The sequence below is a fragment of the Arachis stenosperma genome, chromosome 9 (assembly GCF_014773155.1).
Source record: "Arachis stenosperma cultivar V10309 chromosome 9, arast.V10309.gnm1.PFL2, whole genome shotgun sequence".
Taxonomy (NCBI): Eukaryota; Viridiplantae; Streptophyta; class Magnoliopsida; order Fabales; family Fabaceae; genus Arachis; species Arachis stenosperma.
In genome coordinates, this window is record NC_080385.1 from 3846192 (window position 1) to 3865353 (window position 19162).

The 19162-nt window shown below is 34.7% G+C and overlaps 2 protein-coding genes across 2 annotated transcripts; one reads left to right on the forward strand and one right to left on the reverse strand.

The window, feature by feature from the left end:
* Positions 1–678: 678 nt before the first annotated feature.
* On the forward strand, positions 679–6375 carry LOC130950623 (casein kinase 1-like protein HD16). The gene is made up of 16 exons (XM_057879175.1): positions 679–1527; positions 2391–2522; positions 2625–2698; positions 2787–2856; positions 3012–3067; positions 3170–3241; positions 3465–3559; positions 3676–3742; positions 3846–3975; positions 4056–4274; positions 4373–4506; positions 4780–4954; positions 5109–5199; positions 5284–5441; positions 5542–5730; positions 5872–6375. Exons 1-16 carry the CDS (start codon positions 1123–1125, stop codon positions 5929–5931), a joined length of 2127 nt encoding a protein of 708 aa, XP_057735158.1. The 5' UTR covers positions 679–1122; the 3' UTR covers positions 5932–6375.
* Positions 6376–7688: 1313 nt separating this feature from the next.
* LOC130947926 (protein SAWADEE HOMEODOMAIN HOMOLOG 1) lies at positions 7689–13130 on the reverse strand. The gene is made up of 10 exons (XM_057876640.1): positions 12858–13130; positions 11949–12079; positions 11231–11316; positions 11077–11122; positions 10850–10988; positions 10116–10179; positions 9732–9783; positions 9092–9235; positions 8469–8588; positions 7689–7996 (listed from the first exon to the last, which is right to left on the reverse strand). Exons 2-10 carry the CDS (start codon positions 11970–11972, stop codon positions 7898–7900), a joined length of 774 nt encoding a protein of 257 aa, XP_057732623.1. The 5' UTR covers positions 11973–12079; positions 12858–13130; the 3' UTR covers positions 7689–7897.
* Between the last annotated feature and the right edge of the window lie 6032 nt (positions 13131–19162).

Consider the following 19162-nt stretch of genomic DNA (forward strand, 5'->3'; position numbering starts at 1 on the left):
GTTAGTTTCCTTTTTTTTTAATGGATAGTATTGTTTTTTCAAGAATGCAAATATTTTAAAATAATTTATATGCATAACTAATTAGTCTCTATTAATTTATATAATACGAAATTATGATAAACAATATATGGGTAGAAAATTTATTTATTTATTTATTATATATAAACTAAATACAAATAACAAAATCTTATTATCTCAATAAAATCATTCTAATTTTAAATTTCTAAAATAATTTTTTAGTGAATTAAAATTTTTATGCACTTTTACATTCTTAATATAGAAACATTTTATTCACGAATTTTATCATATGTTATTAGATCAATATAAATAACTAATTTTACATATATAACCAATCAAATAACAAATTTGAATAAACAATTCTATAAAAGTTTTATAATATCAATAATTAAAATTTAATTAATTATTAAAAATGTTGTTATTTGTTTATAGAGTTTAATTTTATAAATAATTTTATATAAATACTTAATTTTATTTATGTATTAAAATAATATTTAAAAAATACTTTTAAAATGAATTTTTTTACCGAAATAAAAATACAAAATATTATTGTGTAAAACTATTTTAGAGAATAAAAATAAATTTTTTGAAAGATAAAAAAAAGGAGAATATATATAGCTTTCGTAAATTTGCAAATAAACAAATATAAACATCGTGTTCTGTGCACCTGCAAGTACACACTCTCTCTCTCTCTCTCTGTCTCTCTCTGTATTTTCTCTCTCCTCTGCGATCGGTTCTTACTTCTTCCCTCACTCCGTGATCGGAACCCTAAATCTTCCGTCACGATCCTATTTCGCGCGTAGATTCCACTTTTCAGAGTACCCAACCCGCCAACAAACCCATACTCAACTACATTCTTCTCTCTCACCTCCTCTTTTCAACTCATCACTGTTCTAGAAGATTCCCACGAGAGACTAACATTCCCTTTTCGGTGTGTCCTGATCGGAACCCAAAAGGGTCTCAGAAACACGCACAAATTTCATAACTTTTCATATACCGTTTTCTGTCTCTGTGTGTGTGTCTGTTTTGTGCGTTTGTGGTGCTTTTTTGTATGTATTGTTTGGGTAATTTTGAGAGAAGAGGATGAGATTTGAAGGATGAACGATGCCTGTGCTGCGTAGCGGAGCGCGCAGGGGCCGGGCAGCAGCGAAGAAGAAGAAGCAGCAAGAACAGCAGGAGGAGCCACAGCCACAGCCACATCAGCAGCAGAGTCCAGTGGTGGAAGAGGAAGCGATTGCTACGAGAACAAGGAGGCGTCGTGCAGCAGCGGCGGCAGCAGAGGTTATTGTGCCAAAGAATAGCAATAAAAGGAAGGAGGAGGCGCTGCTGAAGGTCAATGAGAGGGTAGTTGTTGGGAAGGAAGAAGAGAAGAAGGGAATTGAGGTAGGTGAAGGAGCCGATAAAGAAGAAGTAGGAGAGAAACAGATGGATGATTTCGACAGCGGCGGCCGCAGCAATAAGGCCAATGCTGGTGAAGATGAGGGCAGCACTGCTCCCCTTCCAGAGAAGGTTTGTTACTATCTATGCTTCTTGTGTCTCTTTGGATTATATAATCCAATCAATATGCATGTTTGTTCAATTTGTTTTTTTTTTTTTTTTTTTTTTCTGGTTGATCAAAATCTGTCATTTCTTGAATTTTAATTGTGGTTTATTATGCCTTGAGGTCTCAATATCGTTATGTTTCATGATATCGGATACTATGGTGCATGGCAGGGTGTTCTTCAAATTGTTATTAATGTGTAAGTAACTGTTTAGGGTGGCTAGTAGTCAGGGGAGACTGAAACTCAATCTCTTTGAAAACTTCCTATTTTAGTCATTCTAGTTTTGATGATAGTGACACCTTTGTTTTGGTTTAAAAGTTTTCAATCCATTATTTCACTTGCCTTTTCTCAACTTATTGTGATTGTGTATTACTTTTGGGGAACAGTCTTGATGAATTCTCTTTGTTCGGTCTTGATGTCTTTTAAACTGACGAATCTGCATATGATGGTGGCTTGCTTCTTGAGTTTGTTTTCGCAAATCGATAAGGCATTCATACAGTCTGCATCGCAATTGTGTTACTGTAAAATGGAATTATCTGTGCTGATGTCACAAAAAAAATTGAAATCATGGTTGCTAACGGTTGTTTCTGCACTCAGTTAGGGTCTTCAATTCTCCCTTGCTTTTGTTTTCTTAGTTCATCAGAGGACGGGAACTGTCTTTTGTTTAATTTTGTTTTACTTATCTTGATGCGTCATTCTATTTTAAATTTCTCCACACGGTGTTGCCTAGATGTCAATGAGTAATAATTAAATAATTATTCGCAAAATCATAGATGACTACTTTTGTTTAATTGATACCTGTGTACTAATCTTTTTGTCACTATGGCACAGATTCAAGTAGGTGGTTCCCCTTTGTATAAATTAGAAAGAAAACTTGGGAAGGGTGGATTTGGTCAAGTATATGTTGGTCGACGTCTTACTGGTGGAAATTTGAATGAGAGAACTGGACCTGGAGCTGTAGAGGTATGCGCATGCTACCAACCTTGGGTGATAAGTTGTATTTTCACTTTTGGTTGTGCCAGTAATTTTAATTTCTGATATGACAGTTTAAGCTTTTGTTCTCAGGTTGCGTTAAAATTTGAGCATAGAAGTAGTAAAGGATGTAATTATGGACCACCATACGAGTGGCAAGTGTACAAGTGAGTGCTAGTTTTGAACTCTGTATTTTCTCTTGGCTCGGTTTGTGTACCTTGCTTCCTTTTCAATCTTTTCCCTCTGCTTGTGCAGTACTCTTGGTGGCAGTCATGGTGTGCCTCAAGTACATTACAAGGGCAGGCAAGGTGACTATTATGTTATGGTATGTTTTTAGGTCTTATTCTAGAGCTTTTTTTCTCAATTATTACATTCTGTTCTATAATTTTGAATTTTCAATGGTGCTGCAATATTTCCCTTTTCCTTTTATTTTTTTCCCTTATGAAGAGTCTGTTTGACTTGAGAAATTCATTTTTTCAGGTTATGGATATGCTGGGTCCGAGCTTGTGGGACGTTTGGAATAACAACTCCCACAGGTAAGTGCTTTGGAAAATATTTGCCTGATGTGTGTGAAATTGTGTTTCCCATTGTATTTTTGAGATTCATTTGCCATTCTAATGTGTTTTTTTGTATTCCAGCATGTCCACTGAAATGGTCGCATGTATTGCCATCGAGGCAATATCCATCTTGGAGAAGATGCACTCTCGAGGGTAATCTGTCTATCATCCTTCCTAAACATATTCCTATCAATCTATGTAAACCTAGTTTTTAGTATATTTATTCATTTTATGAATCTACGATTTGGTAGGCAGCTTCTGTAGAAGTTAGATCGATTGCTTTGCTATACTTTATGTTATGCTTCGCTTGTTTTACTGTCATTCATGTTAGTAATTGAAATTGTGTTTCTTAAACTATATGACTGCTAATTGGCAGGTATGTGCATGGGGATGTGAAGCCTGAAAATTTTCTGCTTGGTCCTCCTGGGACACCTAATGAGAAGAAATTGTTTCTTGTCGATCTTGGTTTGGGTATGATGTAACTGTGGACTACTTACTCATCTATTATACAATGATAACAACCAAGCCTTTTCCCCCATGATTTTGTTAGCTAATTTACTGACTCATCTATTACTCACATTTAACAGCTACTAAATGGCGAGACAGTACAACAGGTTTGCATGTAGAATATGACCAAAGGCCAGATGTTTTCAGGTATTGATAATTGCTTTTGGATCATGTTGGAAATGCCGTATTGTCAAAGGTTTCTATGTATTTATATTAACCTATACCTTCTTGGTTTCTTATGTTATTCCAGGGGCACAGTCCGTTATGCTAGTGCAAATGCCCATTTAGGGAGAACTGGAAGCAGGAGGGATGATTTGGAATCTCTAGCTTATACACTGATTTTTCTTCTTCGAGGTCGTCTTCCCTGGCAGGGTTTCCAGGTTAGACAGTTTTTAAATAACTTAATATCATATCCTAATGCCCAGCTTTGTAATGATGGACCTTGACATCCTTTTCATAGGGAGAAAACAAAGGATTTCTTGTTTGCAAGAAGAAGATGGGAACGCCTCCAGACAGCTTATGTTGCTTTTGCCCCCAGCCTTTTAAACTATTTGTTGAACATGTTGTGAACTTAAAGTTCGATGAAGAACCTAACTATGCAAAATACATTTCTTTCTTTGATGGAATTGTTGGTCCAAATCCAGATATCAGGCCGATTAATACAGAAGGAGCACAAAAGGTAATGGTTTTATTATTCTTTTACCCTTGTGTTGCTTTGTATGCATCCAAAGTTCATAATCTAATAGACTTGATATTACTATCTTTTTTCTCTTGAAGCTCATTGGTCACAAGAGAGGCCGGCAGGCAATGGAAGATGATGATGATGAACAACCAAAAAAGAAGTATCGTATGGGTTTGCCAGCAACTCAGTGGATAAGCGTTTACAATGCTCGTAGACCTATGAAACAAAGGTATATAGTAGTATGCTGAAAATTTTGTCGTCTCCCTTGTATGATTCTATGCATAAAAATCAGTGGCGAGCATCTGTTTCCCCATCTGTAAGATTATGATGATGGCAAAGACACATGTCATCTATGTTAATCAATCTGACACGCCTTTTGTGTGTTTTTGCTGAATTGTATGTTTGATTTAATCAGACTCTTTTTAAATAACATAAATTAGATGATAATTATCCTATTAGAATGGAACTTGATGCACAAGGAATGATTGTCCTTGTGTTACAGGTATCACTACAATGTGTCTGATCAAAGGCTATCCCAGCACATTGAGAAAGGAAACGAGGATGGTTTATATATTAGCAGTGTTGCTTCATGTCAGAACCTGTGGGCCTTAATAATGGATGCAGGAACAGGTTTCAATTCCCAAGTGTATGAACTTTCCTATTACTTTCTCCATAAGGTAACTTTCAATATGTTGCTTTAAATTCTTCTTGTGAATTCTTAGAATTTTCGGTTTAGCATCATATATGCATGCTTTTAGAACTGTTAATGTTTATTGCTTTAAGCAACACATGCTTAATAAAGAGAAATTAACTGTCTTGGTGTATTTTAAGGAATGGATCATGGAGCAGTGGGAAAAAAATTACTATATCAGCGCAATTGCCGGAGCTGCAAATGGAAGCTCGCTAGTAGTGATGTCTAAGGGTTAGTTCCTCAAACAAGTGTAGTTGCTGATGTGTTGGCAATTTTCAATTTAGTTTTCTGCTAACAAAGATCATGGATTTCCAGGCACACAGTATCTGCAGCAATCATACAAAGTTAGTGATTCGTTTCCTTTCAAGTGGATCAACAAAAAATGGAGGGAGGGATTTTATGTCACCTCAATGGCTACTTCATTGAACAGATGGGGAGTAGTCATGTCTCGTGGTGCAGGATTTTCGGACCAGGTCACTATTTGATTTTGAGCTTTACATACTGGTAATTCAGTTGATAATGCAACTTCTTAGCGTGATTAACCGACCTTTATATTCGTCTCCGGGGTTTCAGGTGGTTGAGCTAGATTTCCTGTACCCTAGTGAAGGGATTCACAAGCGGTGGGATTGTGGATACCGAATCACCTCGACTGCCGCAACATGGGACCAAGCGGCTTTTGTCCTGAGTGTGCCCAGGAAGAAGCCTGTGGATGAAACTCAGGAAACACTTCGGACTTCTGCCTTTCCGAGTACGCATGTCAAGGTGGATTATACTTTCATTCGTGCTCTCTCTCCATTACTAGAACCTATGTTATTATCCTCACGGCCGTACTGTGCCTGTGCCGCTACGCCATTACTTTTTGGTGCAGTCTCTGATTCAACTTCTATAATTGGTTTCTTACAGGAGAAGTGGGGGAAGAACCTCTACATTGCTTCTATATGCTATGGACGTACAGTTTCTTGACCCTGCATGTGTCAGTTGCGGTTCTGGTGATTATGGCTGTTCTGCTACCACGCCCCAACTCGAACACGGTGAAGATATGTGAAGTGACACGATTGATGATGGCGCAGTGCAGGCTCCGAGAAATTTTGATGGCGACACGAAAAAGGGCTTAACATTGTTTGTAGGTAGCACATTATCTTGGGTTAAAAGTAATATCTGAAAGTTGCCATTGGGGTGGTAAATTGGTTCATGTCAAAATATCAGTTAATGTTATGCAAAGGAGTCACCTGTTTTTCTTCCCCTTTAATGTGATTTTACTTACCCTGTTAAGGACATGTTTATATAGGTTCATGGTTATTCCATATTTCCACTCCAAGTTTGATCACGAGATCGATATATAATAGTAAAGCATTAATAGGCGTGTTTGGAAACCAAAAATTGTTCATAAATTTTTTCATTTTAATATTGGGACGGCTGTGTTTCTACGAATATCAATTAATTTTTATTTAATATGTGCAAGAATTATACAGTTAAATTGAGAGAGGTAAAAGAAAATGTAAGAGTATTTTGATATAGTGATAGTGTAAAATATTTTATACAATTTACGTAATCAATAAAAATAGTTATTTTTGCTAATTAGGCAAATTCATTATTAGATGCTTGTGTGAAATTGTTCTGAATTTACGATGTATCAAAAGTAAATATTAATAGGATTCTTTTCAATTGAGTAGAAATATTTTTGTTACATTGTTTATAACACTAAATATTAGGGCTGTATACGAATCTGATTGGATATAACTTATAATTCTATCCGATTCGCACTGCACTAATCAAATTGGATCGGATACGATATCCGCATTTTTTCAAGTTGGATCCGATCCGATCTGCGTCGGATGTCGGATGTCGGGTATATCTGTATAATTCAAAAAAATTGTTTTAAGGTCCTTTTCGGCTTTAGAAAATCTTTTTTTTTCATTTGTTTAAGCCTATTTCTAAAATATTATCAATAAAAGTTCTCTTGAATAACAAAAAAAAAAACACAAGATCTAAGTTTAATTATTCTAAGTTAAAGTACAATATAAAAAATTAAAAACAAGATATCATAAAATTCATAAAACATCACACTAAAATTCATATCACATTAGGGTTTACTTTCTTAAACAATGCTATTTATATGAGACGTGCAGATCTGGAGATTAGATCCGCGAATATCATTGCCAAATCTGCAATCCGATCCTATCATAGTGCGGATCAAATCGAATCTGATCCGATAACTCTGCGGATCGGATAATATCCGCAAAATTCGGATCAGATGCGGATAATATCCGCATATCCGATCCATGTGCAACCCTACTAAATATCAAACTAGATACTAAAAAAAAAAACATGGCTGTAATAATTTACCTATATATATGATGGGGATAGATTTGGGACACGGAAGACACACCTTTATTCTGATAATAACATCTTGCAATTATAATAGACATGTGTGTCCACCAATGGTGTGACGTTTTCTTCGCCAAACAATTATGATTGTGCATAGTTGTCTAGAAAATGGGCTACACTGTTACCTCCACGCTTAGTATAAGTATTCAAGCACTAATCAATGGGAATTCGGAACAAAAAAGGACAACGCAGACATTGCATATGTTCCTACCATACATGCCGGAAAATGTTGCATATGCTAGATGCTACACATCCATGTGATTGATCATCCTTTTCTGTTGTAATTAAATAGCATTAGATTTGGTCTGCTCTTTAAAATTGTAATCATAAGTAGCTTAGACACGAAGTTTATCTTTTTTGCTTGGCCTAAGCCACCCATAATATTATTGATCACTTATAATTTCTCTATCCAAAATTTGTTGATGCTAACCAAATAATATTTTAAAAATATTCAAACAACATCCTTGGATATAACATAACAATATTACCATCATAAAGAAAGAAAGGAAGAAAGGGAAACACAATAAAATTTGGCTCTTATTCATCCCCATAGGTCCTCTAGGGGATTTAGGGGGATTTCTTCAGGGACATATTCCTCTTGTGTAGGTCTACAGCATAACCTGTTCCACGAAACTCCTTCCTGTCACATGTAAAATAGAAGGATTCAACCACCATATGAAGCAAAATTCGACAAGATTAGTTTTCATGCACCCATGATGTCATCCAATAGAAATTATGGAACTTGACATACCATGAATCATGATAAACTATTACACACGGCACCCCTCGAATTTTCATGCCTATGCTAACCTCATATTTATAAGAAATGTTAGTGTCACATTTTATAAAATACAAATGTTTCAAGTTTCGCATAATTTAAATACCAGTTTTAAGTTGGTGTATCGTTTTACAAATGAAAAAAGTATCGTGTGTAACATGTTTAACCACAGGAGAAGTGAATGTAATTTACCGTAAGAATAAATCATGTTGACAATTCCTTTGATTTTGATTGGATAAATTGTGTACAAACACATTTCAAGATTGACAGCATGACTGCTTGTGATATGGGAGAGTTTTAAGAATAGCATTGAAAAAAGAAAAATTGAAGTTACCTCAGTTTTATCATGAACATAACGAACAATGAAGATACACCTACAGTCTGTAGGACCATGGAGCCTTCTGAGGACTTTGACAACACGAGCATCAACATAGAGCGCATAATCATGTTTTTCCTGTGAGGAAGAAGAAACAGAACAAACAAATGCCAAAGAGAGAACTTATAGATGAGTTTTGATGTCTGTACACAAACAATGACTTAGCAACAATTCAATCATGTCACAAGCAAATTGCATAAGATAAATTGAAGATTTAAATATGTTTATAGTCCGTATAAATATAAGTAACTTTGATTTTATCACCTCTAGAATTTTCTTTTGAATTTGGTCTCTCTTTTCTTCTATTGATAGGCTCTTAGTCCTACTCTCTAGATCTGATGTTATCATGTTTATAAGGATCAAAATAAGGTTTGAAAACATGTATATCGACCAGAACAAACTTGCATTGATTACATAGATATTGTGAAGTATTTATAAAGACTACAATTTGAATGGTCGGGGCTAGAGAGAGAGAGAGACCAAAACCAACGCAAAATTCTGGATGGATCAAAATTGAAATGACCTATGTTTAGAGTTAACCTTAGCTTGAAATAGAATGAAATAGCTAGAGTTCCACTTACCAGGAAACACAGTATAAGATCTCCATCGTTGACCTTGTGACACTCTGAAGGTTCTAAAGGGATGGATCTCTCACGCACCCCCTCTTTTACATTAATCCACTCATCCTGCTCCTTACCAAATCCGGCATATCGAATACGCACTTCCTTAAATGTACGTAGCAAGACCATTAACTTTAATTGGTTAAAATCCGCAAAATCCAATTAAATTGCACACATAAGCTAGTAGAGCTATCAGAAGACAGCAGGATATAACTTGCAATTTTTCCCTACTTCACATATGACATAAGTATACAAACAAAATTTGCATAGATCATTTTCCAACTTTTGCATCCTTTTTTCCAGTGAAAAAGTTAACCCAAACAAAAATAGCCTGTTGTTATGCACAAGTTGTTCGAAAGATACTATTGGAGCACACACTGACTAAAGCCAAGGTAAATTTCAGTTTAATCATTAGTTAATTTAATGGAAGGAAACACATCTGTGTACCTCCAACTTAAAAGTTGATAGATATTTTCGAGTAAAAGAAGGCAATTATTGTAGGTGTGAAAGGAACTATCACTCCTCTCTCGATTAAAACTTTTATATAATGCGTCTCAGTTCCTAAAAATGAAAAATACATAAACATATAGCAGAATCTTACAAGTTCGCCTGTGCTCAAAACTCTATAGTTAAGGAATGATGCAACATCATGCCTGTAATTAAGAAATCAAAGATATCAGAAAACAAACTGACGAGACAATAAAAGACCCATTTTATGAAGGAAAGAGCAGTTTTAGCAGTACTTTTTAAAAAAAGGGGGGGGGGGGGGGGGGGAATCACACCTTATAATTCTCAAATGATGAGTTTTAGGAGAGGGAGAGAAAGAGATACTCATATTGGATCATGCTCTAATAGAATTCCAAAACAAAATTCACCCACACCTTACAATTCTCTTATGATCCAAAATGCATAACGATGCCACACACATTACAGATAGTTAAACACAAGACAAGACATGCATATCAATTAGAAGGTAATTCCTCACCATGCAACATCTTTTGAAGACCTTGCCTCAAATGTCAACTCTGAGATATCTTCTGCTCGTTTGCCTGACATTATAATCATAAATTCTAGTTGAATTGAGAAACGTATAATGACTGAATATAGGGCATAACTCTGTTAATCATCACTTGTCCATTTAGGGTTGTCACCGGATCCTATCCTTGCTGAAGTTAATTGAAAAAAGAAACTTTATAGAACTTATGTTCTCCTGTTTATTATTAATTTCTATAGTTGTTCCTTAAATCTGTCTCAACAAAGCTTCACATGAATGACATCACCTTACAATGTGCACAATTGTTCAGTGATTTCATTTCACATTAATAGAAATCAAGAGTCAGAATTTAGCAGGGAGAGATCTGATCAAAGTACTATTCAGAAAATATACTTTAGCACTGTAACTTGATATGAGACAAAACTATAGGAAGTTCAATGTAATATAGAAACTGGAAAGTGTAAATACTAAAAACCTTGATATCAAAAGAAACAAATAACCACAGCAGATTCTTAATATTATTATTTAACTGACAGGTTGTAATACAAAATAATAACATGTAAATACCATTATTGTTCCTAATTTTTTTAAGCTTTGGTAATTGGAGGAGCTAAGAGCAACACAAATCAGGTGAGCCCTTTGTTTCCTAAAGAAATGATAGCATGATAAGAATTTTTAGGCTTCACATATATGACTTTAAGAACATAATGAATTTAAGTGAAAACCTTTTGCATTTGAAGAGCTTTTCTGCCCATTTCTTAACACGGATGCTTCTGAAAGATCGATATATAGGTTCATTGAACTGGTAGTGGAAGCAACATTAGTCTCTGACTCTTTCAGTTTATTTTGAAACCAATGCCGCACCTAAACCCCATTGCAACAAATTCATCATTTATAACATCCTCTGCATGAATTCCAAAACATGTATAAATGGTAAAGCAACTGTAACAACCTGTTCCCAAGTTAAAGAAGCTTTACCAGCACGTCTTGATGAGGAACTGCAACATAAAAACAGCTCAATTATGAAATATCAAGTAAAGTGGTAAGCGTAGCGCAAATTCCTCTTTATTTATTCCTGTAGTTAATACAAGACTGTAATTAATCACCTAAAACTTATGGCAACGGACTTGCAGAAATTCTGGTCAACTGATTTTTCTCCCATCTCCTTATATATTCTTTCCAATTCATTGACCTATGCATCAGTGGCCACAGGAACATAATAGAGGAAGAGGGCATGGTTTAGTCAATATAAGCAAAACGCAGCTGACAGCACCAATATAAAGTGGAACACAAAACATTCAAATAATGCATCATATCTTTTAAAATAAGAAATGACTGTACATAACAGATAACACATCCATAATTCAAAGGGTAAATTATACTGAACTCCAATAAGAATTGGTGACATTACACCCGACAACTCTCCATTCGTAAGAATATACATTGACCTCAACTGAAATTTAGGTTACATGATACTCAATACCTTTAGATTTTATATAATGTGACACTAGTCTCCTCTATAAACATGACTAATCAAGTAGTGTCATGTAAATATGTAATATCACATAACCTCATGTTATGAAATCATGAAGTTTTATATTAATACACCCCTTTTTCACAAGAGCCTCGTTTGGGCTTAAAGCATGAAAACAATGCATAGGACCACCCATATTGGGGAACATACAACAAAGCCTTATCTCACTAGGTGCGGCTATTGAGGAACATGAATGGTTTTCTATCTAATGCCTCATGGGAGGCCCATGCAATTTAATAGTCTGCTATGGAAGATAAAACTCCTCAATACAAAGTGAAAAGGGACATTACCTCATCTATGGAGAACCTATCCATTGATGCAAATGGTAACAGAAATGTATATAGATAAAATCAGTCTTCAAGTTTAGGCTTGCTTCAAGTTGGTTTTCAAGAATAACAACAGCGAGCAAGGTTGGAATTCACTGCCATATACACACACATCAAGCAAAGAGGAAAAAAATTAGAATAGCTATATCTAATATCACAGTCCCATACTCCCGTAGAATACAAAATCACATAGCTATCAGAATTTTACAAAGACATTTAATCATCTATTGTTAAAGTTTAAGAATCAATTATAATCAAACAACCTCCAAATCCAAGTTCAAGAATCAAATTACAGTTAAACAAACTTCAAACATCAGATTATAACCAAACAAAACTCAAGTTTGCAGTGTTGCACCATCATAACATATTAGAATACAGAAAACCAACGTCTACATAAAAACAAGCTGCATTAAAAACTTTAGGGCAAAAATCAAACAAGTAATTCTAAGTAATCCTTTTAGCCCTTTTAAAAAAAAAAAAAAAAAAAAAGCAAGCTCATCACTCATCAGATTCTGACATTGCCGTGAATTAAACTATATATCTAGTGGAACCGAACATAGGAATTGAAATGACAAATTGAAAACCACTTAAAAACAGGAAATAATGATATCCACAAATCATCAATTGCATTGCCATTTCAAATACAATTTCCATGCCCTCAAATTGCTTCATACACTATCTCACATGTCCTCAATAGACATACATTCTCGAATGGTTGCAGCTGTATGTGTCACCCCCTAAACCTAGAATCACATTCAAACATTGATAAATCAAAGAAACCATTTTCCCCTAAACACGAAGCTTAGTTACTCATAATCCTTTAGATAATTCAATTCAATGTAATGCGTTTCGAGAAATAGAGAAAGAAATTACCGCCAATGGAGAATTAAATAGAGAGAGAGAGCTGACTAGAAGCAGAGGGTGAAACCGTGAAAGAGAAGGAGGAGGAGGGGAGTGAGGGAAGCGGTGGAGGGAAACAAGAACAGGAAACGGAGGCGCAACAGAGGGCGTTAAACGGAGGCAGTGAAGGTGGACGGCGGAGCGACGAAGAGCGACGGTGATGCAGAAGGAGGAAAAAAAGAAAAAGGAGAAAATGAAAAGAGATGCAAAAGAAGGAGAAGGAGAAGAAGAAGGCGTAGAAGAAGAAGGATTAAAAGAAAAAAAAGAAAGAGCAGCCAGTACTCGGAACGCATGAGTGAAAAAGTAAAACAGAAATATTGGATTTGATTCATTTAGTTACAAATATTAATTACGTGGTTATTCAAATTTTCTTTTTATGTTTTCATACTAATGAATAATGATGATTGCTAATTTTAAGTACATATGAAATAATTGATTTATTTCCTAGCAAATAAACTCCTCAATGAATAAAAAGAGAAGAAAAACAAAAATATACAAAAACTTTCATCATTTTATGGCATAACAAGTGTAATAAGCCATGCTATGAACTTGATAAAACTAAAATTATAATTTTAAATTATTTTATTAAAATTAATTTAAATTATAAGTATTTGATTAATAAAAAAAGTAATATATTATGTGTTGTTCATTTTTTTTTAATTTAGTGTTAAGTGTATCAACTCTAATGGTGAGTACATGACCAAGCGACGGATAGACGACAATAACAAACACGTGACAGCGCAACGGATTTGTTCTTTATGCCATTAAATAATTGCTAGGTTTATTCACTTATTTGGGTTTAAGATTGTTTGTGTGCTTTGTTGTAACAGGTAACCGTTAGACCCCAGTTATGATAAGTTTCATGATCTTGGTCAGGAAAGAGGGAAATTGTTATGTAGATTTATGAAAGTAGATGAAGTAGTTAAATAGGTGGGTTAAGGAGTTCTTTGCTGTGATTGTATTTGGAGCTCAGTTAAATAGGTTGTGCCTGTGTTTGTGTTTGTAATATCTATTTAGTTTAATTTTTATTTTTATCATATGTTACAATTAATTTTAAAATATTTATTTAATACACTATGTGCTACTACTAAGAGTATTTTTAAAAAAAATATATATGTAAAAACAGATATAATATGATTACAAATATAACATAAACAAATATATTAAATAAAAGGTTAAACCAATATGTTTATCAATGCATTTGTTAAGTTTTGAAAATTAGAGAATAAGTATGTATTCGGTTGTTTGGTAATCACGTAGATAATTGTGTATTTGGGTTGCAAATTGATCTCACAATGTGCATCTTATTTTTTTCTCATTTCTAAATAAAGTAGGAATTAAGAAAAATAAGTAGTAATATATCATGAAAAAAGATAAAAGATTTTGCATATGAATAAATAATTATTACAAAATAAAATCTTATTGTGAAATACTAAAATTTTACATACTGTAAATTATGTCATTATATTTTATTAACCTTTATGATTAATTTAATGGAGATACTTGTTCATTATATATATTATCTAAGTAGTTAAAGAAGAGAAAAAAGATATAATATTAAATAAAAAATAATTGTCAAATAATATAGTGATGGTAATCAGTGGCTAAGAGAATGGGGGTTGAATCTTAACCCCTTTTTGCTGAGTATCACTTTCTGCCTTTTAAGATTGCTTCAAGAGATATTTCTGCTTTTTGTCTCAACTAATCAAGAGACATTTTCTTTTTGTCTCGTAATCGGTTAAAAGATATTTTTCAATTTTATTTCCTACGCAACAGAAACAGAAATGAAATAGAAGAGAAAGAGAGAATCACACAAAGAAGTATCCTGATTCAGCTGCTAAGTGCAATGCAGCCTACGTCCAGTCTCCATCACAACATTGATGGAATTTCACTATAATCAACTGATTACATACACAAATTCTTCCCTAGAAACTACCCATTTCTATCCGGGACAAATCCAGAATCTATTCCCAAAACTGAACTTGACTTGGTCACCTACCAAGCTTTCAACTGTAAAGTGCTAACCCAACTTGTAAGAGAATCTCCACAGGATCATGAAAAACAACACATATGTACAAAAGAACTCCTAGACATCTATGGCTTTTTTTTCTTTAATTTTGTACACTCTGCCTTTTTTCTCTTACTGGCTTTTTCTTACAAACCTCACTCTGTTTGCCTTTTTCACCATGAGACTCAAATAGACAAAACTAAAGAAAATACAAAATAAAACCCATTGAAGGAAAAGAACTTCTGTTAGCTTGGGTAGCTATGAGAACTCTGAGCTTATTCTCCTTGTCTCAAGACTTGGCCGTTCACCCTTATTATAGAAGTGGAAGCTTCCAAGGTTGAAACCGGTTCAACCAAGCCACCTTCTTCTTCTTCAATACAAAGGCCGGTTCGGACAGAGAGAAGAGAGAAAAAACTAAAAGCAAATCAACATGTACCTCTCTCTCATCCTTTCTCATCAAGCTTCATCAATCTGGCCTTCCATCTTGACTTTGTCCCCAATAAAGAATTATGACTCTTGATGAACTCTTAATCCTTGACAGCTCCATCTGTTCCATTTTTGCTTCTTCTTCCACGAGCTACAGTAGCTACCTTCTGTGATGGATGAACAAAAGTGGAAACGAGCTTCACCTCAAGAATCTTCTTCTCTGACCGAAACAGATTGCTTCTACTGTAAGCATGGAGATCTTGAGGCTTCTTCTCCACATCTTGTCTTTAATGAAAAAGATCCCAGCCACGCTATGCCTTAGATCTTCTTTTCTCAAAGGCCATCACTCTAACCTTTTGCTTCTTCCTAGCTCCTCTGATGATTTCTCTAATAACTTTCACCTTCTTTTTTCCTGTTGACATGACAGAAGAAGAGAGAGAGGAGAGAGAGAGGAGAGAGAAGAGAGAAAAAGCTTTTGGATACAATGAATGAAATTAAAATGAGTTAAATTCCACTTCCATTCCTCTATGCATAGTAACGTGTGGAGACTTAATTGCCATCATATCAATTTTGAATTTTATCTTTCATGTTACCAATGCATGCAATTAAACCAACTTAATTCAATTTTGAATTCCATAACCCATGAAGAAAGGTAACCATAGAAAGCATGCACCATTTCCTTTTTCTTTTCTTTTTTTTTTTTTTTTTTTTTTTTGGTCGATGGATTGGACAACCCCCAATCCTAGGTTACACACTCACACACACCACACTCACACACACATGAAATCCCCTTTTTTGTCAAGTTTGCACTAGATGAGGCTCGAACCTGAGACCTCTTGGTAAAGAAGGGGAATATATGCCACTTGAGCTAAGGCTCATTGGCCTTTTTCTTTTCTTTAATTTCAGACCAACCAATTTGTTGGATCAAAAGGAAATAGTTTTAGGCTTCACATTAGTTTCCTGACCCAATTAACATTTGTGATGCAAAAGATAATTCAGCCCCAATGCTTGAAATATTTTTGTACAACAGCTGAGTATGTTCTCATCATATTGGGCTTGTAACTTTTGGCCCATCAACAAAATCTGCACACTAACAAAATTATTAAACAAACAATTGGAAGCATAAATTAATAATTTTGTAATTAACAATTTTTAACAATGTTTGATCATCACATTAATTTAAAGTTTTTCAAACTCATCAATCTCCCCCTTGATGACAAACATTATTAAAATGAATTGAAAAAGGTTAAGGATTAAAAGAACTCCCTTAAAGATTTTGAATCCTCTCCCTTTTCCATTTTTCATATAGCTCCCCTTAATGTGTGCAATTTTTCATGCTTCAAGTAGTTCCAAAAGAAATTTATGTATTCACCACATGGGACCTTATGAAGCAAAGAACATGTTAACAACTTGATTTTTGAGCACATGAAAAAATAATCAAGATATAATTTTTTATCCCTCAGATAACATGATGCTCAAAAAGAAGGTATGCCAGAGTACATTTAGAGTATATCAACATACTGCATATATCAACATGTTCAAAACAAATACAAATCTCTGGAAATAAAAATATGTTTCCTGCCAATCAAAGCAATTAAATCAAGCAAATGAAAACATATGATCAATATTCAGCCATCAAAATAGAGCATCAGAAAAAATTGGCATGAATCAATAATCAGACATAGAACTAAAAATTCTAAAATCAGAGCACAGAAGATTGGATTGACATTTCCAATCATATTTGCAAAAGATTACCCATTTTTCTTTTCTTTTTAATTTTCCGCCTCTTTTTGTCATCAAGAGGGGAACCTGCAAAACAGATGGGCATAGCAGTGCAATGCAAAATATTTGATTAAAACAAACAAAGTACTTAGTACATTCATCCACCAATAAACAGTTCAAAAGACACTAAATCAAAAAGAGCAGTAAACTAGAAATTGTTCAAAGTCATGGACAGCAATGGGCACATCAGTCAAGCATCAGAAAGATTTATATCCGAGTCAGAGTGATCATCGTCTTCATCAGAATGAGCCATGTCTTTTTCCAAGCTCTTAAACAGCAGATTGACCCTTTCATTATATTTAGTCCATGCCTTTTCATTTGTGTAGGACTGCTTGCGAGCTTCTTTGCAAGAACGAACCATCATATTAGACATGTTTGAAAGCTCATTCAAAACGTCCTTGATTAATTCAGAAAGCTTAGAAGGCTCAAGAGGACGACTATCACTGTCACTATCAGATAACATGGATGCCATTGAGTTTTTACCCTTTTTCCCTTTCATAGACTCGGGAACACCGTCTCCCTTGATGGTAGAAACCTTGTTTTCAACAGGTTCATTGCTTAGATCAACATTAAAATATTCAAAGATGCAAGTCAGAAATATTCCATAAGGTAAATTTGCCTTTTTATCACTGCGAATACAATCCCACATGTGTCGCATCATCAGATATGAAAAAGAAATTGATGCAGAAGTAAGAATAGCAAAGTTAAATGAACCCTAGGGCAGCGCTCACTGTATCTCTATTCAAAGTTAAATGAACCCTTTTGACACATGAGTGTAGAGCTCCATCATGATATATCATACTCGTATAAAACTCACGAACCAGATTCGGGTAAACAGGTTTGTAAATTTTAAAAAGTGGAGTCCATTTGAGATTGTCAAAGAGAGCAGTAAAATCAATACTCTTTTCACACAGATTTTTCAGATTTATAACAGGAAGCACAAAGATGACGGTTTACCAGAACCTGTGAGTGGAACTCAAACGCAACACAAGACATGAATCGCGCATGATCAAAGTGTGAGTGACTTTTACTAAACTTGTTTTTGAAGTCCAGAGAGTCTAGGTTGGAGGATTCCCTGGTGTTGTGGAGTACTGGCTTCTTTGATCTTTGGGACCGGCTGGATGGATGAGGTGTTGAACGCCGCGGTGGTGAAGGTTGTGGAGATGAAAGAAACTTTTATTCTTCTTCTTCAGGGACTTGTTCCTGTCCCTTGGTGTTTTTCTTAGATGAACCAGCCTCTTGCCTTGCTGACGCTCTTGGATGTATTATCTTACGTGCCATGGATGAGGTTGAAAGAGAGGATGGTGAAGATGATGAGTTGGGGTGGATATGAATGTGAGTATGAGTTTGAGGAGCAGAGGAAGATGGAGGATTTTTGACAGTGGAGGTTCGGCTACTTCTTCTTGAGGCTAACTTCTTTCTCATGATGAAAGAGGTTAAGTGGAGAGTGAGAAGATGAAGAGAATGCCGAAGAAGGTTGAAGGTGGGGAAAGGTTGAGATCACATTAAATGCTTAGTGGAGAGAATATCATTTAATGAAAAGAGCATTTAATGGAAATGTTTTCAATCAAGAAAATTTAAAATTAAAATAAGTAACTGAAAGATCTTTTCCTTGAAATGTGAGAGAGAATAAGTAACTGATGTGATAACCTTAAAAAAATATTTAAAATTTATTTTAATGAAAATATGATGGGAAAAAAATTCAAAACATGCTAGAATCATGGAATGGATCAAGAAAGTTGGTTGGGCTTGAGTTCAAAGGCACCAAGGTCCAGTCTCCCCCTGATTCACAACTTGTTTATCATATGCCCAGATTTGTCTCCCTGCTACCTATGAGACAAAAACCAACAGAAACATAAAAATCACAATTTTTCAACATAATTCAAATCCATAATTCCCAAACTGTTCCTTAAAGAACAAAACCTATCTTCACACAGAGGTTTAGTGAAGATGTCAGCGAGTTGCTCTTCGGATTTCACAAACTGAATATCAATAGTACCTTTTTGCACATGTTCCATAATAAAATGATATCTTATTTCAATGTGCTTAGTTCTAGAGTGCA